Genomic DNA, 24,593 nt, shown 5'->3' on the forward strand with positions numbered 1-24,593 from the left:
TTTGTTACTCTCTACATACTTGTGAGATAAACAGGCCAGTTTTTTAGCCTTTTCTGAGTGGAAATTGATATTCCAGTCACACGTTTAATAATCTTTTCTGCCACCTTGTTCCTCTGTCACTGGATGCTACTGTTTAACACAGATTGTATCTCATAATGACTTGCATGCTTGTTTTCACACTAACTTGATCATTTATCTTATGACTTGTTTTATTTTATTTTTATTTTTATTTTAAGAGTTTCGCTCTTGTTGCCCAGGCTGGAGTGCAATGGTGTGATCTCGGTCACTGCAATCTCCGCCTCCTGGGTTCAAGTGATTCTCCTGCCGCAGCCTCCGGAGTAGCTGGGATTATAGGCGTCTGCCACCACGCCCAGCTAATTTTTTGTAACTTAGTAGAGATGGGGTTTCACCATGTTGGCCAGGCTGGTCTCGAACTCCTGACCTCAGGTAATCCACCTGCCTTGGCCTCCCAGAGTTTTGGGATTACAGGCGAGAGCCCCCACGCCTGGCCCTTAGGACTTATTTTATAAACATGTATTGAGTACCCAGATTTTATCTAATTACTAGTTAGTATGGCTGTACCTGCCTGTACAGCCTGATCTCACCTTAGACCTGGATTTTTCATATGGTGATGATCTGTTTTCCAAACCTTATTTTTCCCATTTCATGCGTCCCCAGCTTAACCTCTTTTTTGCCTGCTTCTCTCCACTCCTGTTGCTGCAGAGGTTTAGCAACAGAAAATTAGAAAGATTTGACAATCATGAGGCCTAAGAGCTGCCTTTCAAAAATTAGCCCTATTTTAGTGGAAACTTTAAAAAAGAGCACTTGCTTAAAATGTTCTTTTATTCAGTAAGCATAATTCAAGGACCATGGCATTAGGGAACTCCTACCAAATTAGTCTTTTTTAAAATGGCCAGAATTCTAGAATAGTTATTCTTTTGTTCAGCATGCCATTATTGAGAGCTGGTGTGCCAAGAAAATGAATGTGAGTTATTTTTAAAGTAGGGAGGCAAAATAAAAAGATTGACTTAGGTCTTAGTCCATTTGCGCTGCTTTAAGAAAATACTATAAACTGGGTGGCTTATGAACAACAGAAATTTATTTCTCACAGCTCTGGAGGTGAGAAGTCCAAGATCAAGGCAGATTGAGCATCTGGTGAGGGCCCTCTTCTGGGTTCATAGATGATACCTTCTTGCCATGTACTCACATAGCAGCAGGGGACAGCAGCTCTCTGGGGCTTCTTTGATGAGGTCACTGTAGGAGTCTATTCTTACGTTGCTATAAAGAAATATCTGAGACTGGGTAATTTATAAAGAAAAGAGATTTAATTGGTTTACAGTCCTGCAGGCTCTACAGGAAGCATGGCGCTAGCATCAGCAAGGCCTCTGGGAGGCCTCAGGAAGCTTCCAATCATGGCAGAAGGCAAAGTGGGGAGCAGGCTTCTCACAAGGTGGGAGCAGGAACAAGAGGTGGGGGGAGGTGCCACACAATTTTAAATACCAGATTTCATGAGAACTCCCTCACTATGTCACTCACTCACTATGTCTAACCATGGCTTGGTCAGAATAGCACCAAGCCATGAGGGATTGATCTGCCCCCTTGAGCCAAATACCTCCCACCAGGCCGCACCTTCAACATTGGGGATCACATTTCAACATGAGACTTGGGTAGGGACAAATACCCAGACTGTGTTAGTCACTAATCCCATTCATGAGGGCTCTGCCTGAATGGACAGACATTCAGTCCGTAGTAACCAATATGTGGTAACATAGATGAATTTTTTAAAGAATGCAAATCTCTGTCTTTCCATCTATCCTTCCATTCATTCATTTATGTACCCTTTTTTTCTTTACAGGATTTGGTTCATTTGTGGAAAAGACTGTGATGCCTTACATTAGCACAACACCAGCTAAGCTCAGGAACCCTTGCACAAGTGAACAGAACTGCACCAGCCCATTTAGCTACAAAAATGTGCTCAGTCTTACTAATAAAGGAGAAGTATTTAATGAACTTGTTGGAAAACAGCGCATATCTGGAAATTTGGATTCTCCAGAAGGTGGTTTTGATGCCATCATGCAAGTTGCAGTTTGTGGAGTAAGCACATTCATTTCCTATAAGGGGATATTGTTTCTATTATGTGTGTGAATTTTAAGTGTGATTTTACTATGTTAATAGAAAAATTGATCTTAATTTTCATACATTTGATTATCTTAGAGAAGTAATTTAAGTAAATCCTTAAATTGCCTGTATACAGGTGCCTTTATAAAAGCATATTTAATCTTTATGCAAACCAGGCAGTTAGTTTATTCATGCACGCTTTTAAAAGCCAGAATGCTAACCATTTGAAACAGTGGGGCAACCTCCCTGTACTGTAGCTGGTGGTCTGGATTTTAGAAAAGCCCTTGTGTCTTAACTTGCTGGTTTTGTACCAGAGATAGAATTGATGTTATTATCTGAGGCATCACCAGGAACCTTGAAATTGCTCAAAGGGAGGGTGTCTTGTATCATTTTCCTTTGGTCAGTTTTCTTCTCACTGTCTTTGAAAGACACATCTTTCACATCTTTTGAATTAGTAATTCAAAAAGAAATAACTTTTTAAGCTCTAGTTTTTAAGCTATATGAATAGATGTATTTTGAGAAGTGGTATAATATTTGTAATTTTAATTGTAAGATTTTTAGTAGCAAGCCCATCCCTGTTGGATCAGTAATTGGCATTTTATGATCCATGTAGCAGCAGCATATTTTGAGATGACACTTTAATGAAATGGCTGAGGCTGAAACTAGAAAACATTGTGAGGTCAAGTTTGTCCTGTGTACCTACTCTTGTCTCATTTTTGTTCCATCCAGTGCCCCCATTCTCTAGATGACCTTCTTTGATTTTAGAGGCCTCTTAATGGTTATTTTTCAGTCAATTTTTGCTAAGGTGCTAATTGATGCCCAAAATAATAAGTGAAGGAATATGGATAGTAATACAAATTTTTCTATCACCACTGATGCTGGGCAATTTACTTAGTCTCTCCAGGGCTGTTTTCTTTTCTTTAAGAAGGGATGATAATAGTTATCTGCCTCATAGGGCTCTTGTGAAGTTAAAATGCATCAATCTCTAAAAGTACCAGTGAGCATTCGGCAAATACCAATTCCTATATTGTTGTTACTTTCGAGTTTTCACTAGAGTGTTTGCAATTTAAGGTTAGTCCCTGCTATTGTAGCCGAAGCAGGTAGCATTCCAGGTAGTGCCTAGCCTTACACCTCTTTTCTTGCTAGCCAGTGACATATGAACCTGTTAGCATCTCCTTGTGGAGAGAGCATTCTCTGGGCTGCCTCTAACTAGGCCTTAACCTGTGGGATTAAACAAGCCATAGCACCCTTGGTTGTGGCTATTTTTCTGTGTTGGTCATGCTGATCCACTCCTCTAGATGCAAAATGATTCATCACTCCACTTTTGAAAGATTGCCAGTATTAATTAATGTGATTACCACCTTAAAGGATTTTACAGTCTTATGAAGATCTAAACAGACGTATTAAATAAGTAAACAGACGTATTAAAGCAAGTAAATTCCTGTAGTCATAAGATTTTATAATTATAAATTACCATAGTGACAAAAAGATTTTACAGTTACTTTAGATTCTTATTGGAAAGGTCAAGAATAAAGTAAATGAGCAGATAAACAGTACTGATTGAGGAGTTAGAATGGGTGAAATTATCCTTAAACAAGATAATTATTTCTGTTATAAAAAAGGGAAGCCTCATATGGTGGGCTGATAAGGTGTATGGCATAGAATATAGAGCAGATGGGTGGATGGGGACAAGACAGCAGCAGTGGGGTAAAGTAAGAATAGGCTGAGACACTTTCTTTTATTCAGCAAGTGTTCATCGAGCGCTTACTGCTTGCCAAGCAGTGTGCTGGCTTGCTAGCTGCTGGAGATACGATGATAAGCAGAACCAAACCAAACCAAACAACAACAACAACAACAAAAAAACAGTTTTTAAAAAGAACTGAGAGAGATGGATGGTCAGGCAAGATATGGTTGTACATGGGATGGAAGAGCTTCATTCACTGGGCTTTGTGCATTTCTCAGCAAGATAATTAGCATTGTATAAAGAGAAGACACAGAAAAAACAGAATTAGGTTAAAATACAATGGTGGCCTGTATGAAAATTAAAGGATTTTTGTTGAATTACTGTGAATAGTGTTTTAAAATTGAAATCCTTTTCTTTTCAAGTCACTGATTGGCTGGAGGAATGTTACACGGCTGCTGGTGTTTTCCACAGATGCCGGGTTTCACTTTGCTGGAGATGGGAAACTTGGTGGCATTGTTTTACCAAATGATGGACAGTGTCACCTGGAAAATAATATGTACACAATGAGTCATTATTATGTAAGTGCTTAGTTCCTTACATAGCAAATGTGTTTATGTTGGATTTTAATGTTTAATACTAAGAGTTTGTGGGTGACTGGCTTGGGGTTTCTCAGGGTTTGAGGTTTTGCTATTTTGGTAAGTAGGGGTCCTGATTGAAAGTGCAGGAAAGCTAGTGTTGCTGTTTGTGAAGATGTGGCTTTGTATTTGCTTCCTTCTGCTCAGACAAGGGCCTCACTGGGGTGGGAAAGGGATGCCCAGATGCCACTTTCACTGTTTGCCTCAACTCCCTGCCCACAGCATTTGGTAGCACAGTCAGTACTATTTCTAAATAAATAATTTATCTAGTCTCATACTCTTTGTCTTATATGATTTTTAAAAGCAGTCACTCTGCCTTTATTGAAAAGAAATATTGGCAAAAGCATTCAGGTTCTAGAAGAAATCCAAATGGGAAATCTTGGTCTTTTTCTTAAGTTGTAGATAGTAGAATATTTGATTACTGACTATTCTTTAATTTCATTGTCCCTATATTTAATATACATAGATAATCTTACTATTTAAAACCTTTTGAATATGGAATTTTTTGTTCATACATGAAAGAGAAGAGGATTAGCAATTCATGTATACACACTACTCACTTCAGCAGTTTATATTTGATACTATTATTTGAAAGCAGTCTTGTAATCTAGTTATATGTATGCAAGAGATTTACTGTAACTATATATAAATTACATATGTAATCTAGTTATCTAAAGCAGTCTTGTAATCGAGTTATGTATAATCTTGCATGTATGACTAGATTGAAAAATTAGAATAGATTATAAGGGTGTATTTACATACTAAAATATATTACTTGATTTCTTAGGATTATCCTTCTATTGCTCACCTTGTCCAGAAACTGAGTGAAAATAATATTCAGACAATTTTTGCAGTTACTGAAGAATTTCAGCCTGTTTACAAGGTAAATGTGTGAGATAAAAAGAACAAAATTCTAAATATTTTTGGTTGAGTTGTTAGAGGCAAATCATGTCTGAATTGAAATGTGGGAAAATGCCACCAGATAGGCAAACCAAATTTTACAAAAGTGGTTTATATTAACTTTTAATTACATATTATAAAACTGGTTTCTAGGTTTGACTCCTAAAGTTAGTTAGGATGAGACATATGGGAACTGGCATTTAAAGATAAAAGTTGCTCAGTAGATGCTAATTGGTTGAATGAATAGTAGATGTATTTTACGTGTTTTATCTTTTAATTGCAGGAACTGAAAAACTTGATCCCTAAGTCAGCAGTAGGAACATTATCTGCAAATTCTAGTAATGTAATTCAGTTGATCATTGATGCATACAATGTGAGTATATCTTAAATAAGATCAGTTTTGGACAATACCCTGTTGAGAATACTTTGTTCAAAGAAAGTGAAACTTCCTTCATACACACTTTAGCGAGCCCAAAGTACTACAGAAATCTTAAATCTTAAAGGCATATTCTGATAGAATAGATGACTTTTCTGATAGAAAAGTTGTTTTTTTTTTTTTTTTTGGCCAATTCTTTTCCCATATATTCAGAGGATATAGGTTTCTATTCAGGAGGTACACATTCACTCATATATACATATACCATAAAATACATAAAAATGTAAATATACGTGTGATTTGCCTATTTCAAAAAGATTTATAGTGTTGTTTTCTCCTCACAGATGGGAGGAAGTTGAATTGAAATTAAAGAGGAATTGGCTTCTCCTTTTTGAGCATAATTCAGTGTACTTCAGTCACACTGAGTTAGCCTTAATTAGTGATCATTTAAATATCTGAAGGCAATTGTAATATTATGGTAACCCTTGTGTGCCTCGTGCACTGCTTTCAGCCCCCATACCCCTAACCCTTTGGCAGCTTGAATTTTAGACATTTTTACCTCATGTCATGGGGGTACCATAATACTTTGGAAAGGCCTGACTCAGAGGGGTTTTTACAAAGGTTTTTAAGGTTTTACTGGTTCCACAGCTTTTCCATTCTCCCCTGTTAGATAATTTTCCTAACCCCTGTTCTTTCAGGGGTGTGAACAAGAGATAGCTTGCCATTTTACCCTTCTCCATTTGTCCTGAATAGTCTCATAGGTTAAACAAGCACTGGTTTGAATCCTTGGGGGATTTTGGGTTTTTTTGTTTGTTTGTTTGTTTTGGCTGGGCTACAATGGTTCCTTAAGCAAATTTGTTCCTAGACTGCATAGTTGATTGTTTACCCTAGTCTGTAGTTAGCTGGAGAGGTAGAACTGCACAAATGCCATTTTGCCAATGGGGAAGACAGCATTTATTTCACTTTTTTTTTTTTTTTTTTTTTAGATGGAGTCTCGCTCCTGTCTCACCCTCCCGAGTAGTTGGGATTACAGGTGCATGCTGCCACGCCTGCTTATTTTTATTTTTTATTTTTTATTTTTGTATTTTGGCAGAGATGGGGTTTCACTGTGTTGGCCAGGCTGGTCTCCAACTCCTGAGCCCAGGCAGTCCACCTACCTCTGCCTCCCAAAGTGCTGGGATTATAGGCGTGAGTTACCATGCCCAGCCTGTTGCACATTCCTAAGACTTCTCCTGATCAGCAGCGGCCCTCCACACTGCGTGATCCTGAGTATTTTAACTCAGCGGTTAAAACACGAATACTCTTTTCAGTTGTATATTTTATTTTACAGATTGGATCCTTATTAATTAAAACCTATTTCTCTGGCCTCTGTGTTTTCTAGTTGCTCAATTGGATTTGGCTTGTAAATATTTTATTGAAATATATTTTTTTCTGAATAGTTTATTTATCCATTGGTTTTATGCATTCAAGTAGATTTTGTTTGACTTTTCCTGTGTATAATTAGGCATTCTTTTAGTCCCTTTCCTCAGAAGTCATTTTGGAAAACGGCAAATTGTCAGAAGGAGTAACAATAAGTTACAAATCTTACTGCAAGAACGGGGTGAATGGAACAGGGGAAAATGGAAGAAAATGTTCCAATATTTCCATTGGAGATGAGGTATGTTGTATTTCCATTGGAGATGAGGTATGTTGTATAATATAATGTATGAGGTATATATTTTCTGTAGAAAACATTGGTTATTTATAAGCAAAGTTAGTTTGTACTTTGAGAAACATTAAAATAAGTGAGCAACTTTTTGAAATATTTTTTAGTAGATTTAAATTGCTTAGTTGTTAATCATTTTTTTCCCTTCAAGGTTCAATTTGAAATTAGCATAACTTCAAATAAGTGTCCAAAAAAGGATTCTGACAGCTTCAAAATTAGGCCTCTGGGCTTTACGGAGGAAGTAGAGGTTATTCTTCAGTACATCTGTGAATGTGAATGCCAAAGCGAAGGCATCCCTGAAAGTCCCAAGTGTCATGAAGGAAATGGGACGTTTGAGTGTGGCGCGTGCAGGTAAGCTGGGCATTGTCAGACAGTGACATGGCTACATTGGTTTAGAGAGTACAGGCAGGTCATATTTTGGGACATCCAGAGAATATCTCTCTATTTGGAGCAAATATTTTTTCCAACCACGGTTGCTCACCACAAGATCAGTTTGATGATCTTGTGTGTGATATTTATATAAAGTTCCTTCCTGCCTTTTTTTCTTAAAGTGATTACTCTTTAAAATAAAAGATTTTATAGCCATGAGAGAAGTATATTCAACAAGTTGTCAAGGTAGTGTTTCTCTCATGTGAAAGCAATCTGAATTTTTTAGAACAAAATAAGCTTATGTAAAATATGTTTATAGAAAAATAAAAACATCAAACCGGTGATGATGATTTCGTTGGGGAAATGGAATTATGAAGCAATAGAAGATGTTTGTCTTGTACTACATGTACTTCTGCATTGTTGGAATTTAAAAAAAAATACATATGTGTTGTAAAATAAAAAAGAGAAAATGGTATTTTCAGCATGTAGTGTCTAATACTAAGAAAACTAACAAAATTACTTCAGATTTTATTTTCACACTGTGGTTATTTTTTGTAATTGAAAATTAAAAACTGAGTATACTTTGAATACAGCTTTCTCCGTAAAAGAATAGGAAGAGGGGAGAGTGTTGAATCCAGTGTCAGCCCCAAATGACTAGGCTTAGAAGGCTGTTGACCGTGAAAGAAATACATGGCTGTAGCTCACTATCAGTTTTTAATTGTCTGTGCTAAGTAATAATTTAAATGTTAGAATTTTTTTTATCTTCCATGTTGTACATATCCTGTTTTAATCATGCAAGCCTATTTTTAGTAAATGTCATTTAACCAAAAAGATTATCTTGAAAATACTTTGCCTTTCTTTCCTTTATATTTTTACCAGATACAGAATCAGTGCAGTCAGTGTCCGTGAGCATTATGTGTTCTAAAAATACACAGGGAACCTGAAAAGTCTGCACCTGTAGGATAAATTTGTTTTTAAATAGTATACTAGTTATATTTTTAAGTGGTATGCACGGTATGTTTTTCTTCAACTTCCATACACTTTTTTGCATGTGTAATTGTATTTTTTTAGGCTAACAGACCATTGCTTTAAATTTAGACAGTTCATCTGGAATAGTAAATGTAATAGCATATACTATTTGAAAATGTAATTAATGTACTCTTGAAGTTTATTCTGCCTTTCCACGTGTGTCATTCGCTATTTATTGCTAGATTACATTTTCATCTTGACCAAAATGGTTACTTTCCTGAATAAATTTTTTTCCTAGACTCTTGCACATATTCCGTATGAACTCAAGTTCATACGGAACTGAAATGTACATGTGTGCCTGTGTATATTTGTCCATACTGGCACATGTGTGTACACTTTACTACATGTCTGTGACATGTGGCATGGACACTCCCACCTAATATTGGTAGCTACCTAAGATTGGTAGCTTGAAGAGATTTTTTTATAGTTTTATTTCCTTTCCCAGTTTTTCTCTTTTATTTTCCCCTCCAAGATTCTTCTTCTTCTTCTTCTTTTTTTTTTTTTTTTTTATTATACTTTAAGTTCTAGGGTACATGTGCACAACTTGCAGGTTTGTTACATGTGTATGCATATGCCATGTTGGTGTGCTGTACCCGTTAACTTGTCATTTACATTAGGTATATCTCCTAATGCTATCCTTCCCCCTTCCCCCCTCCCCACCACAGGCCCTGGTGTGTGATGTTCCCCAGCCCGTGTCCAAGTGTTCTCACTGTTCAATTCCCACCTATGAGTGAGAACATGCGGTGTTTGGTTTTCTGTTCTTGCGATAATAGTTTGCTGAGAATGATGGTTTCCAGCTGCATCCATGTCCCTACAGAGGACATGAACTCATCCTTTTTTATGGCTGCATACTATTCTACGGTGTATATGTGCCACATTTTCTTAATGCAGTCTGTCATTGATGGACATTTGGGTTGGTTCCAAGTCTTTGCTATTGTGAATAGTGCCGCAATAAACATACATGTGCATGTGTCTTTATAGCAGCATGATTTATAATCGTTTGGGTATATACCCAGTAATGGGATGGCTGAGTCAAATGGTATTTCTAGTTGTAGATCCTTGAGGAATCACCACACTGTCTTCCACAATGGTTGAACTAGTTTACAGTCCCACCAACAGTGTAAAAGTGTTCCTATTTCTCCACATCCTTTCTAGCACCTGTTGTTTCCTGACTTTTTAATGATCGCCATTCTAAGTGGTGTGAGATGGTATCTCATTGTGATTTTGATTTGCGTTTCTCTGATGGTTAGTGACGATGAGCATTTTTTCATGTGTCTGTTGACTGCATGAATGTCTTCTTTTGAGAAGTGTCTGTTCATATCCTTTGCCCACTTTTTGATGGGGTTTTTTTTTTTCTTATAAATTTGTTTGAGTTCTTTGTAGGTTCTGGATATTAGCCCTTTGTCAGATGAGTATATTGCAATAATTTTCTCCCATTCTGTAGGTTGCCTGTTCACTCTGATGGCAGTTTCTTTTGCTGTGCAGAAGCTCTTTAGTTTAATTAGATCCCGTTTGTCAATTTTGGGTTTTGTTGCCATTGCTTTTGATGTTTTAGTCATGAAGTCCTTGCCCATGCATGTGTCCTGAATGGTATTACCTAGGTTTTCTTCTAGGGTTTTTATGGTTTTAGGTCTAACATTTAAGTCTCTAATCCATCTTGAATTAATTTTGTATAAGGTGTAAGGAATGGATCCAGTTTCAGCTTTCTATATATGTCTAGCCAGTTTTCCCAGCACCATTTATTAAATAGGGAATCCTTTCCCCACTTCTTGTTTTTGTCAGGTTTGTCAAAGATCAGATGGTTGTAGATGTGTGGTATTATTTCTGAGGACTCTGTTCTGTTCCATTGGTCTATATCTCTGTTTTGGTACCAGTACCATGCTGTTTTGGTTACTGTAGCCTTGTAATATAGTTTGAAGTCAGGTAGCGTGATGCCTCCAGCTTTGTTCTTTTGGCTTAGGATTTTGGCAATGTGGGCTCTTTTTTGGTTCCATATGAACTTTAAAGTAGTTTTTTCCAATTCTGTGAAGAAAGTCATTGGTAGCTAAATGGGGATGGCAATGAATCTGTAAATTACCTTGGGCAGTATGGCCATTTTCACAATATTGATCCTACCCATGAGCATGGAATGTTCTTCCATTTGTTTATGTCCTCTTTTATTTCATTGAGCAGTTTGTAGTTCTCCTTGAAGAAGTCCTTATCCCTTGTAAGTTGGATTCCTGGGTATTTTATTCTCTTTGAAGCAATTGTGAATGGTAGTTCATTCATGATTTGGCTCTCTGTTTGTATGTTATTTGTGTATAAGAATGTTTGTGATTTTTGCACACTGATTTTGTATCCTGAGACTTTGCTGAAGTTGCTTATCAGCCTAAGGAGATTTTGGGCTGAGTCAGTGGCGTTTTCTAAATACACAATCATGTCATCTGCAAACAGGGACAATTTGACTTCCTCTTTTCCTAATTAAATACCTTTTATGTCTTTCTCCTGCCTGATTGCCCTGGCCAGAACTTCCAACACTGTGTTGAATAGGAGTGGTGAGAGAGGGCATCCCTGTCTTGTGCCAGTTTTCAAAGGGAATGCTTCTAGTTTTTGCCCATTCAGTGTGATATTGGCTGTGCATTTGTCATAAATAACTCTTATTATTTTGAGATACGTCCCATCAATACCTAGTTTATTGAGAGTTTTTAGCATGAAGGGCTGTTGAATTTTGTCAAAGGCCTTTTCTGTATCTATTGAGATAATCATGTGGGTTTTGTCTTAGGTTCTGTTTATATGATGGATTACATTTATTGATTTGCGTATGTTGAACCAGCCTTGCATCCCAGGGATGAAGCCGGCTTGATCATGGTGGATAAGTTTTTGATGTGCTACTGGATTCAGTTTGCCAGTATTTTATTGAGGATTTTCGCATCAATGTTCATTAGGGATATTGGTCTAATATTCTCTTTTTCTGTTGTGTCTCTGCCAGGCTTTGGTATCAGGATGATGCTGGCCTCATAAAATGAGTTAGGGAGGATTCCCTCTTTTTCTGTTGATTGGAATAGTTTCAGAAGGAATGGTACCAGCCCCTCTTTGTACCTCTGGTAGAATTTGACTGTGAATCCATCTGGTCCTGGACTTTTTTTGGTTGGTAGGCTATTAATTATTGCCTCAATTTCAGAGCCTGTGATTCGTCTATTCAGAGATTCAAGTTCTTCCTGGTTTAGTCTTGGGAGGGTGTATGTGTCCAGGAATTTATCCATTTCTTCTAGGTTTTCTAGTTTATTTGCATAGAGGTGTTTATAGTATTCTCTGATGGTAGTTTGCATTTCTGTGGGGTCGGTGGTGACATACCCTTTATCATTTTTTATTGCGTCTTTTTGATACTTCTCTCTTTTCTTCTTTATTAGTCTTGCTAGTGGTCTATCAATTTTGTTGATCTTTTCAAAAAACCAGCTGCTGGATTCATTGATTTTTTTTGGAGGTTTTTTTTTTGTCTGTCTCCTTTAGTTCTGCTCTGATCTTAGGTATGTCTTGCCTTCTACTAACTTTTGAATATGTTTGCTCTTGTTTCTCTAGTTTTAATTGTGATGTTAGGGTGTCAATTTTAGGTCTTTCCTGCTTTCTCTTGTGGGCATTTAGTGCTATAAATTTCCCTCTACACACTGCTTTAAATGTGTCCCAGAGATTCTGGTATGTTGTGTCTTTGTTCTCATTGGTTTCAAAGAACATCTTAATTTGTGCCTTCGTTTCGTTATGTACCCAGTAGCCATTTAGGAGCAGGTTGTTCAGTTTCCATGTAGTTGAGCGGTTTTGAGTATCTTAATCCTGAGTTCTAGTTTGATTGCACTGTGGTCTGAGAGACAGTTTGTTATGGTTTCTGTTCTTTTACATTTGCTGAGGAGTGCCTTACTTCCAAATATGTGGTCAATTTTGGAATAAGTGTGATGTGGTGCTGAGAAGAATGTATATTCTGTTGACCTGGGGTGGAGAGTTCTGTAGATGTCTATTAGGTCTGCTTGGTGCAGAGCTGAGTTCATTTACTGGATATCCTTTTTAACTTTCTGTCTCGTTGATCTGTCTAATGTTGACAGTGGAGTATTAAAGTCTCCCATTATTATTGTGTGGGAGTCTAAGTCTTTTTGTAGGTTTCTAAGGACCTACTTTATGAATCTGGGTGCTCCTGTATTGGGTGCACGTATATTTAGGATAGTTAGCTCTTCCTGTTGAGTTGATCCCTTTTCCATTATGTAATGGCCTTCTTTGTCTCTTTTGATCTTTGTTGGTTTAAAGTCTGTTTTATCAGAGACTAGTATTGCAACCCCTGCTTTTTTTTGTTTTCCATTTGCTTGGTAGGTCTTCCTCCATCCCTTTGTTTTGAGCCTGTGTGTGCCTCTGCACGTGAGATGGGTCTCCTTTATACAGCACACTGATGGGTCTTGACTCTTTATCCAATTTGCTGATCTGTGTCTTTTAATTCGGGCGTTTCGCCCATTTACATTTAAGTTTAATATTGTTATGTGTGAGTTTGATCCTGTCATTATGATGTTAGCTGGTTATTTTGCTGGTTAGTTGATGCAGTTTCTTCCTAGCATCAATGGTGTTTCCAGTTTGGCATGTTTTTGCAGTGGCTGGTACCGGTTGTTCCTTTCCATGTTTAGTGCTTCCTTCGGTAGCTCTTGTAAGGCAGGCCCGGTGGTGACAAAATCTCTCAGCATTTGCTCGTCTGTAAAGAATTTTATTTCTCCTTCACTTATGAAGCTTTGTTTGGCTGGATATGAAATTCTGGGTTGAAAGTTCTTTTCTTTAAGTATGTTGAATATTAGCCCCCACTCTCTTCTGGCTTGTAGAGTTTCTTCCGAGAGATCCGCTGTTAGTCTGATGGGCTTCCCTTTGTGGGTAACCCAACCTTTCTCTCTGGCTGCCCTTAACATTTTTTCCTTCATTTCAACTTTGATGAATGTGAAAATTGTGTGTCTTCAAGTTGCTCTTCTCGAGTATCTTTGTGGCGTTCTCTGTATTTCCTGAATTTGAATGTTGGCCTGCTTTGCTGGGTTGGGGAAGTTCTCCTGGATAATGTCCTGAAGAGTGTTTTCCAACTTGGTTCCATTCTCCCCAACACTCTCAGGTACACCAATGAGACATAGATTTGTCTTTTTACATAGTCCCATATTTTTTGGAGGCTTTGTTCCTTTCTTTTTACTCTTTTTTCCTCTAAATTTCTCACTTCATTTCATTCATTTGATCTTGAATCAATGATACCCTTTCTTCCACTTGGTCAAATCGGCTACTGATGGTTGTGCTTGTGCCACGTAATTCTTGTGCCATGGTTTTCAGCTCCATCGGGTCATTTAAGGTCTTCTCTATGCTGTTTATTCTGGTTAGCCATTCGTCTAATCTTTTTTCAAAATTTTTAGCGTCTTTGCAATGAGTTCAAACACCCTCCTTTAGCCCGGAGAAGTTTGTTATTACCGCTCATTTTTGTAGCCTTCTCTCAACTCATCAAAATCATTCTCCGTCCAGGTTTGTTGCGTTGCTGTTGAGGAGCTGTGTCCCTTTGGAGGAGAAGAGGTGTCTGATTTTAGAATTTTCAGCGTTTCTGCTCTGGTTTCTCCCCATCTTTGTGGTTTTATCTACCGTGGGTGTCTTTGATGATGGTGACGTACAAATGGGGTTTTGGTGTGGTTGTCCTTTTTGTTTGTTAGTTTTCCTTCTAACAGTCGGGACCCTCAGCTGCAGATGATGGTGACATACAAATGAGGTTTTGGTGTGGATGTCCTCTCTGTTTGTTAGTTTTCCTTCTTTGTTAGTTTTCCTTCTAACAGTCAGGACCCTCAGCTGCGGGTCTGTTGGAGTTTGCGGGAAGTCCACTCCAGATCGTGTTTGCCTGGGTGTCACCCATGGAGGCTGCAGAACAGCAAATATTGCAGAACGGAAAATGTTGTTGCCTGATCCTTCCTCTGGAAACTTCATCTCAGAGGGGCACCTGGCTGTATGAGGTGTCAGTCGGTCCCTACTGGGAGATGTCTCCCAGTTAGGCTACTTGGGGATCAGGGACCCACTTGAGCTGGCAGTCTGTCCGTTCTCAGATCTCAAGCTCCATGCTGGGAGAACCACTATTCTCTTCAAAGCTGTCAGACAGGGACGTTTAAGTTTGCAGAAGTTTCTGCTGCCTTTTGTTCAGCTCTGCCCTGCCTCCAGAGGTGGAGTATACAGAGGCAGGCAGGCTTCTTTGAGCCATGTTCAAGCTTCCCGGCCGCTTTCTTTGCCTAGTCAAGCCTCAGCAATGGTGGACGCCCCTCCCCCAGCCTCACTGCCGCCTTGCAGTTCGATCTCACTGCTGTGCTAGCAGTGAGCGAGGCTCCGTGGGCGTGGGACCCTACGAGCCAGGCGCGGGATATAATCTCCTGGTGTGCCATTTGCTAAGATTATTGGAAAAGCACAGTATTAGGGTGGGAGTGTCCTGATTTTCCAGGTACTGTCACAGCTTCCCTTGGCTAGGAAAGGGAATTCCCCAACCCCTTGCACTTCCCTGGTGAGGCGATGCCCTACCCTCGTTCGACTCACAGTCTGTGGGCTGCACCCACTGTCCGATAAGCCCCAATGAGATGAACCCAGTACCTCAGTTGGAAATGCAGAAATCACCTATCTTCTGCATTGCTCATGCTGGGAGCTGTAGACTGGAGCTATTCCTATTAGGCCATCTTGGAACCTCTTAAATTATTTTTGTTTTGTGTGATTGCAATTTTGGAATGTTTCTTCAGGTGCAACGAAGGGCGTGTTGGTAGACATTGTGAATGCAGCACAGATGAAGTTAACAGTGAAGACATGGACGCTTACTGCAGAAAAGAAAACAGTTCAGAAATCTGCAGTAACAATGGAGAGTGCGTTTGTGGACAGTGTGTTTGTAGGAAGAGGGATAATACAAATGAAATTTATTCTGGCAAATTCTGCGAGTGTGATAATTTCAACTGTGATAGATCCAATGGCTTAATTTGTGGAGGTAAGTAAAGGACCTGAAGTGGTTGTAAGACGTGATCTCATCTAATGCCACAAAAAATCTAGAGTTTACTTGGTGCATAAGTAGAAAAGGGGTAGCTCGAGGGTCAGTTCTGCCCCAGGTATACTTTCTCACACGTTGTTGCTTATTTTACTTTTCAGTCAATACTGTGATTGTATATTTTTACCATTAGTTTGAGACATGATATGCTTAATTGCAGGAAATGGTGTTTGCAAGTGTCGTGTGTGTGAGTGCAACCCCAACTACACTGGCAGTGCATGTGACTGTTCTTTGGATACTAGTACTTGCGAAGCCAGCAACGGACAGATCTGTAATGGCCGGGGCATCTGCGAATGTGGTGTCTGTAAGTGTACAGATCCGAAGTTCCAAGGGCAAACATGTGAGATGTGTCAGACCTGCCTTGGTGTCTGTGCTGAGCATAAGTAAGTATTTCCTAATTGCTTGAAATAGTTGATACTTCCTCTTGGCTCTCCTAAGCCTGTATTGTTACTAGAACCGGAACAGTGCCAGTATTAGAATATACTATAAATAAAATGCCTGCCACGTGGAAGCCTACTCTTTAATTCCTAAAAGTTTTTTCTCAACAGCTAGTATGTATTACATGGTATGAAGTGTGTCATGTGAGAGTTGTACTATTATTTTGATCTGAATGTGGTAGATAATTGAATTTACATGGTAACCTTTATTTTGGCAATTAAGATTTAGTTTGTCATTACCAATTTCTTAATTACTATCTTTTGACAAAACTAAGCCAAATTAAAGATTTTTCCTCTGGAAGGATTATTATACTAATAACATATTTAAATTATTTAAATATTATGATTTTGGCCGAGGACAGTGGCTCACACCTATAATCCCAGCACTTTGGAAGGCCGAGGCAGGTGGATCACTTAAGGTCAGGAGTTTGAGACCAGTCTGGCCAATGTGGTGAAACCCCATCTCTACTAAAAATACAAAAATTAGCCAGATATGGTGGTGTGTGCCTATAATCTCAGCTACTTGGGAGGCTGAGGCATGAGAATTGCTTGAACCCGGGAGGCAGAGGTTATAGTGAGCCAAGGTTGTGCACTGCCTGGACGACAGAGCAAGACTCCATGGCAAAAAAAAATTATTATGATTTTATGTTACATATTTAATATGTGATAGGGCTAATTTATTTTACTATCTTTTATTAATAGCATTTTAATTTGAACTGTAATAAATCTTTTATTATGGAAATTAGCATCTATTTACATAATTTTTCTATCCACAAATGTAATGCACCTCTTCATTTATTCAGATCCTCCTTCATAGCCGTTTGTTCAATTTGGTCACAAGAGTTTAGCATGGGAAATATGTTTAAGCAAATATTTATTGAAATAATAAAATTTAAATATAATAATATGGTTTTTTTTTTAACAGAGAATGTGTTCAGTGCAGAGCCTTCAATAAAGGAGAAAAGAAAGACACATGCGCACAGGAATGTTCCTATTTTAACATTACCAAGGTAGAAAGTCGGGACAAATTACCCCAGCCAGTCCAACCTGATCCTGTGTCCCATTGTAAGGAGAAGGATGTTGACGACTGTTGGTTCTATTTTACATATTCAGTGAATGGGAACAATGAGGTCATGGTTCATGTTGTGGAGAATCCAGGTAGAAATGCGATGATTGCAAACATTCTTTTCATATCTTGTATGTCTTGTTTCTGCTTATTTAGGCCTAACATCCAGAAACAGTCTCCAGCTGGAATATTTTAGGTCAAGTTGGGAAATTTTTCATCTTTCAAAGCTTAAAATATTACCTAATTAACTGTATAAGAAATAAGGAAAACAGAGTTCCACTTTTAAGTTTTCTAAGTGGAGAGTTTGAAGATTAAATGCAGTGATTTATATAAGACACTTAGAACGATGCCTGACACCAAGTGCGTAGTAAGAGTTTTTTTTTATGATTGATGATTTTAAAATTAGAGCTTGATTTAAGTTTGAATACTAGGAAAGATAATTTGTTAAAGGATATTAATATAAAGTGTTGATTTTGTTCAACTTCTCTGAAGGTGAAACTTTTTTTTTTTTTAATCTTAGTTTTCCTGGTAGCCTTTTTGTAGATTCTTTAGAATTTTCTACCTTAGTGTACATGTTTTTGTGTAAACATAAGCTTTCATTTCTCTTGGGTAAATAGTAAGAGTGGCATTTTGGAGCATATGGTAAGCATATGTTTAACTTTGTAAGAAGCTGCCAGGTTCTTAGAGTCCTGTAGTGTTTTGAATTATCATCTAGGTGTTTTGCAAATATTGTCTCCCAGCCTGTGCCTCCTTATCGTTTCATTTTTTTAAGTGTCTTTTGAACACCACAGGTTTTAATTTTGATTAAGTACAGTTTACCAAGTTTTTCTTTTGTGGCTCTTATTTTTACATTGTCTTTCAGAACTCTGCCTAACCCAAGATTTTAAGGATTTTTCTCCTGTGTTTTTTTCTAGAAGTTTTATAGTTTCTGGGGTGTCACATTTAGATCTGTAACTCATCTTTAGTTATTCTTAGTGTGTGACAAAAGGCTCAGTTTTTTTCGTATCAGTGTCCACTTGTTCTAGGGGCATTTGTTGAAAAAAGACTGTCCTTTCTCCACCTTTGTTGAAAATCAGGTGACCTTACATGTGTAGGCCTGTTTCTGACTCTATTCTGTTCCATGTATCTGAGTGTCTGTCCGTTAGCTATACCACGTGGTCTTGTAGCTTTCTTTATAGCTAGCCCTGAAAGCAGGTAATAAGAGTCTTCCAACTTTATTATTTTACAAAAGTGTTTTTGAGACACTTCCCCTAGTTCACTGCCTTCCACGTTAATTTTTAAATTGGCTTGCTGATTGCTACAGAAGTTCTGCCAGGAGTTTGAGTGGGATACTATTGAGTTTATAGATCAAACTGGGAAGAATTGACATCTTAACAGTATTAGGTTTTGTAACTCCTGCACATGGAGTATCTCTCCATTTATTCAGTCTGAAAGATCTCTTTTTATCAGTGTTTAGTAATTCTTAACATGCAAATTTTGCATATATTTTGTTGGACTTATATGTAAGTTTTTCATGCTTTTTCATTCTATAGTAAATATTACTGTTTAAAAATTTCTGTTTTCAATATGTGGAAATAAATTATATATATAGAAAAGTACATGATTTTTGTTCATTGATTATGTATCCTGCAAGCTTGTAAACTCACTTGTTAGTTCTAAAAGCTATTTTATAGATTCTTTGGGATAGTGTGCGTTCACTCTCTTGGGTGTTTATTCCTGTATTTTTTTTTAATAAGATACTGCCCAGCTTTGTGGTACTTATTATAACCTTCTTATTTTCCAGAGTGTCCCACTGGTCCAGACATCATTCCAATTGTAGCTGGTGTGGTTGCTGGAATTGTTCTTATTGGCCTTGCATTACTGCTGATATGGAAGCTTTTAATGATAATTCATGACAGAAGGGAGTTTGCTAAATTTGAAAAGGAGAAAATGAATGCCAAATGGGACACGGTAAGTTACAAAACATCTAAAAAGCAAAGTGGCTCATAAAGTAAATGTAATACTCCTAAGACTTATATATTAACTGTCAGGGTGATCATTAAAGTCATTTTTAAGTGTTTTATTCCCCCAAAAGTTACTCAAGGAATTTGCATTTAGTGAAAAACAGAAAGCATCCTAAATATATCCCATTGAAACAAAACATTGATTATAAGCATGTATATTCTGGTTACTGTGGCCAGTATTTTTATTTCTTTAATAGTTTCGATCCTAAATCTGCCTTTTCATCTAATGTGGGGCAGAATCCTAAATAATGTTATCTGTGTAGCCAGCTATTCAATGGAAAGCTATTTCTTTCTTTAAAAAAAGAAACAAAAAAACAAAGAACCTTCAATGAAAGCCAGATTCAAAAGGTTGTATACCAAGTTTGTCCAACTTGCAGCTTGTGGGCCAGGACATGCAGACCAGAACAGCTTTGAATGTGGCCCCAACACAAATTTGTAAACTTTCTTAGAAATTGTAAGGTTTTTTTTTTTTTTTTTTTTTTTTTTGGTGACTTTTTTTAAAGCTTATCGGCTATCGTTAGTGTATTTTATGTGTGGCCCAAGATAATCATTCTTCTTTCAATGTGGCCCAGGGAAGCCAAAAGATTGGACACCCCTGCTGTATACAGTATGATTCCATTTAGAAGATATTCTGGAAAAGCAAAACTGTAGGGGCAAAAATCAGTGGTTGCTAGGGGCTGGAACGGGGGAAAGGGTTGACCACAACAGGGCGTAAGGAGTCTTCCTGGGGATGATCTTGATTGTGGGTAGATTTATGTATTTGAAAACTCACAGAACTATGTACTTTAAAAAGATGTGTGTTCCTCTATGAAAATTGTATCTCAGTAAACCTTAGCCTATAAAAATCTTAAAAGCCCTAAGTGACTGAAAGTTTATGTTAGCATTTTTAGAGCTTTGAAATAAGGAGTCAGAGGGTGGGGTAACCAAATGTTGGCCTTTGTGTATCCATCTTTTGATACAGGAAAGCAATGACAATCTTCAGTATTTTAAAATTGTAAATGAATTGTAGTTAGTTGCACTTTACTACAATTTCCTTGGGTTTTTAAAAATTATCAATTTTTTAAATTATAAATTGCAGAAGGGTAGAAATAGAAAAAAAATTCCCTTTATAGTGTTTGAACACTATAAATGTCCTTTTTTTTTCTGATGAAATCATTAGAAACTATTTCTTTTACTTTAGCAAGAAAATCCGATTTACAAGAGTCCTATTAATAATTTCAAGAATCCAAACTACGGACGTAAAGCTGGTCTCTAAATTTGCCGTTCGTATTTTCCTTCACTTTCTGCCTTTGCATGTGAACTTTTATCTTTTTTACTGCACTGTGTGTCCTTATCACTATTGCTGGTCTTTTTTTAAGTCTGGCTTTAAATATCGCTATTGTGGCTTTTCTTTTTGTGTGTTAACTTCGCGTTTTTCTTAGAAAGACTGTAAAATAAGTAATGTGATATAGAACAGCAGCTATGTTGTAGTGAAAAGAGAATGTGCTTTGCAATTAGTTAGACATTAGGTCAAATCCCACCTCTTCCACTTAGTAAGCAGAACAGCATTGAACCACTTCACTTCTCATCTGTCACAGGGAGTCAGTACTCTGTATTGTATGGGGTGGTTGTATTTGGCAAATGCACTCCAGTGTATGAAATCAGCCTGTCAGCTCTAATCCTCACAACAGTCCTATTCCTAGAATAATATTATCCTTTTTTCTTTTTCTTTTTCTTTTTTTTTTTTTTTTTTTGAGACAGAGTCTTGCTCTGTCGCCCAACCTGGAGTGCAGTGGTGTGATGACAGCTCACTGCAACCTCTGCTTTCCAGATTCCAGCGATTCTCCTGCCTCAGCCTCCCGAGTATCTGGGATTACAGGTGCCTGCCACCACACTAGGCTAATTTTTTTATTTTTAGTAGAGACGGGGTTTCACCATGTTGGCTGGGCTGGCCTTGAAGTCCTGACCTCCGGTGTTCCACCTGCCTTGGCCTCCCAAAGTGCTGGGATTACAGGTGTGAGCCACTGTGCCCCACCAGTATTATCCTTAAATAACAAATTTGTTATGAGTAAATTTTAGGGTCAGATAGTGAAAATTGATCATGAAATCCAAATTGCAGAATAGAAAATTAAAGGTAACCTAGTGTGATATTTGTATGGTATGCAACTACAGTATCATTATTGGTTCTCAAAAGATTTGAGATCAGTTTCTTGAATATAACTTGAAATTTCATTAAAAGCCAGAAGACCATATATATGTATGTATATTATATATATATGTGAGTGTGTCTGTGTATGTGAGAATGATTCTAATTTTCAAATGTAAGTTTATAACTTCATACCTGAATTTTCATGAAATGTTTCCAGCATATTCTAATATAATCATGCAAGCCCCTAAAACTCTGATAACAAAGGTTAATTGTGATTAGAACTAAATTCTCCTGACTGGTGATTGAGAACTCTTCCTCCTTTTCCCAACTGTCTGACTATAATAGGGCCTGGAAGATTTCCACTTTTCTCACTGCCTACCTTATTGTGCAGATAAAGACAGTGTTGGTGACACATACAGATCATTGTGTCTCAGGCATGATTCTAAACTCTTAATCTATATTTAATCTTCATAGTGAAAGTTGTAGGAATGTTTTACATATGAGAAAACTGAGACACATAAGGGTTATGTAACTTGACCGAGTTCCCATGGCTAGTCAGTCAGAGAGCTGAAATTTGAACCCAGGCAGTTGGGCTCCAGAGTCCATGTTCTTGTCTACGGCATTGTACTTCGTAGCAGTTATGTATCTTCAGAAGTCCCTGTTACCTGGTTAGGAAGAGGTAGATCACTCTTTATAGAGATTTACAGCCTCTTTACAATTTGTTGTTACTCTGTCAGAGTTAACACTGCTGCCGTTGGCAAACATCATATTAGGGACATCACTTTAATACATGGAACCCAGTGCTGCAGTTGTGCTTATTGACTGTTGAGAGAGTGCTTACAAACTGATCATGAATAAGAGCTTAAAGGACAGGAATGTTTAATAGTTACAAGTGATATGGGAAGTACTGATAACATTAGAAATCATTAACTTGTCAGATTTTTATTTCTAAGTAAATCGTAAGACTTTTTAAACTTAAATTTGTTGGCAGAAAATTATATTCAAATTTAACATACGAGCAGGTTGGTACAAATTTGTGTTAGTCTGAGACAACACATTTTTCTCGTTCTCACTTAGTACTTTACAGAAAGTCATTTTTAGAGGAAAACTGATTAGCCAATGACATTGCCAGGCTTTTTTTTTTTTTAATAGATATTATTTTCTTTAGTTGTAGGTCAAAAATAGGCAAATGTTGACAATTTCGTGTGGTTATTTCTCGCAGGAGAAAAAATTTCTGACCTACTGAGGTGAAATTTTCACCCTTGCTATACCTTTAATTGTATTTTGAAGGAAATAATGAGTAAATGTTACTTAAACTTAATGTTTATAATGTATATATGGCTAAAATGTTGCTAAAATAAGCATTTTATGTAATTCAAGAAGCAAAAGTTTGGTAAACATTTCTGTATGCATTATTGAAGTCCAGGCAATTTGATGGCTACAGATTATTTTAAGAGATGTTTTCTCAAGAAAAAGTAGAAATTAACAATTGAAATAAATGAAGGAGCATCAAGAAATTACATCACGGATTGTAAAAAACTTTTCTGATACGGACCAAGGTTTGCCAGTCAATTACGTCATTAAACTTTTTGAAATAATGGGTAGGCACTAATTACTTTGGCACCAGACTACCATGTAGGAACATTAAAAAGAACATGTCACATTACCAGCTTCTAACTGTTGGAGTGGGTTAAAAAAATGGTCTGTCCTCATCTGCTCTATGCAGGTTTAAATGTGGATCCCAAATCTCCCACAGTTCTGCATTACATATTTAATACATTATAGAAATGGTTCTGTAGCTACCACTGTCAGCCATTCCAGAGTGAGCACAAAGATGACATTTTATTGAGCTTGAGGGCTTCCTTTCATAATATAACCCTGTTCTCTTGATGTGGATTTTATTGGGGTGGGGGGGGGTGGTGCACTCTGAATGATGGAAACTAATCTGAATTATTTTAGTTCACCTTCATTTAAAATGATGCCTAATGCAGATAGTGAGCTTAATTTTACCTCTAACCTTGCATGTTAAACTTTTGTTTGAATGGACTTTGAAATAATAAATACAAATGTTTGTGTATATGACAAGACAGATTTTTCTCCAAAGGTAAGTTCTTCCATATAAATTACACTTTGGACTCATCTGTATAGGGCTTTTTTTATTTTTTGTTTTCTTTTTTTTTTTGTCCTTCCCTTATAATTCTTGAGTATTAAATACTAGATTTAGCAAATATATTATTTTAAAGAAACTTAGATGGTAATTTATTTTCCCAACATATTTGAAGGAATGCGTAGCACTTAGCCTCAAATCGGATAGGATATAAATGTGGAGTGTAATTTATTTGCACTCTGGCTTTTTAAGACGGTAGTTGCTAGAATCCAGTTTCCTGACCCCCATTTTGAAATGTCTGCTCTCAAAACTGTATAATGTATTAGCTTCAGTTGGGACTAGAGCTGAGAGTTTGATGTACACAGTTTTGTCATCCACATCATATGCTGTTTGAGGGATCCTGAGCTTGTCCATGTTTCTGCAGCAACCATTCAAGGTGTATTTTGAGGAGGGGGAGTGATGAGGACTGAGTCATGTTGTCAGGTTCTGATTGGTATCACATGAGCTGCTGAGCTGAAATCAACAGAGGTTTATTTGGTGTCTTGTGGGACCCACCCAGCCTTTTATATGCTACATTTTTCCCTTGGTGGTATGGGATACCTACAGGATGAAGGTCAGACTTCATAGCAAGGCTTCTAGGGCCGTTCTTCCTTTGTCTCCTCACCTCAAAACATATGCCCCCTTAACTCTTTTTTTTTTTTTTTTTTTTGAGATGGAGTCTTGCTCTTTTGGCCAGGCTGGAGTGCAGTGCTGCGATCTTGGCTCACTGCAATCTCCGCCTCCGGGGTTCAAGTGATTCCCCTATCCCAGCCTCCCGAGTAGCTGGGATTACAGGCACACGCCACCACACCCAGCTAAGTTTTGTACTTTTAGTAGAGACAGGGTTTCACCATGTTGTCCCGGCTGATCTCAAACTCCTGACCTCAAGTGATCCACCCCTCGGCCTCTCAAAGTTCTGGGATTACAGGCATGAGCCACTGCGCCTGCCCTCCCCTAA

At 37.6% G+C, this 24,593-nt stretch overlaps 1 protein-coding gene across 2 annotated transcripts in view; it reads left to right on the plus strand.

Annotated features, from left to right (window-relative positions):
• The window catches only part of ITGB1 (integrin subunit beta 1), a 57,824-nt gene that overhangs the window by 30,579 nt on the left and 2,652 nt on the right, over window positions 1-24,593 (plus strand). For both annotated transcript variants that reach the window (XM_025396492.1, XM_025396491.1), the window contains exons 6-15: window positions 1,856-2,094; window positions 4,225-4,380; window positions 5,225-5,320; window positions 5,621-5,710; window positions 7,230-7,370; window positions 7,570-7,769; window positions 15,560-15,798; window positions 16,016-16,238; window positions 17,218-17,450; window positions 19,142-19,308. In XM_025396492.1, coding sequence (XP_025252277.1) covers window positions 1,856-2,094; window positions 4,225-4,380; window positions 5,225-5,320; window positions 5,621-5,710; window positions 7,230-7,370; window positions 7,570-7,769; window positions 15,560-15,798; window positions 16,016-16,238; window positions 17,218-17,450; window positions 19,142-19,308 — 1,784 coding nt within the window. The remainder of the gene's footprint in view (window positions 1-1,855; window positions 2,095-4,224; window positions 4,381-5,224; window positions 5,321-5,620; window positions 5,711-7,229; window positions 7,371-7,569; window positions 7,770-15,559; window positions 15,799-16,015; window positions 16,239-17,217; window positions 17,451-19,141; window positions 19,309-24,593) is intronic.

The sequence above is a fragment of the Theropithecus gelada genome, chromosome 9, assembly GCF_003255815.1.
Source record: "Theropithecus gelada isolate Dixy chromosome 9, Tgel_1.0, whole genome shotgun sequence".
Lineage (NCBI taxonomy): Eukaryota > Metazoa > Chordata > Mammalia > Primates > Cercopithecidae > Theropithecus > Theropithecus gelada.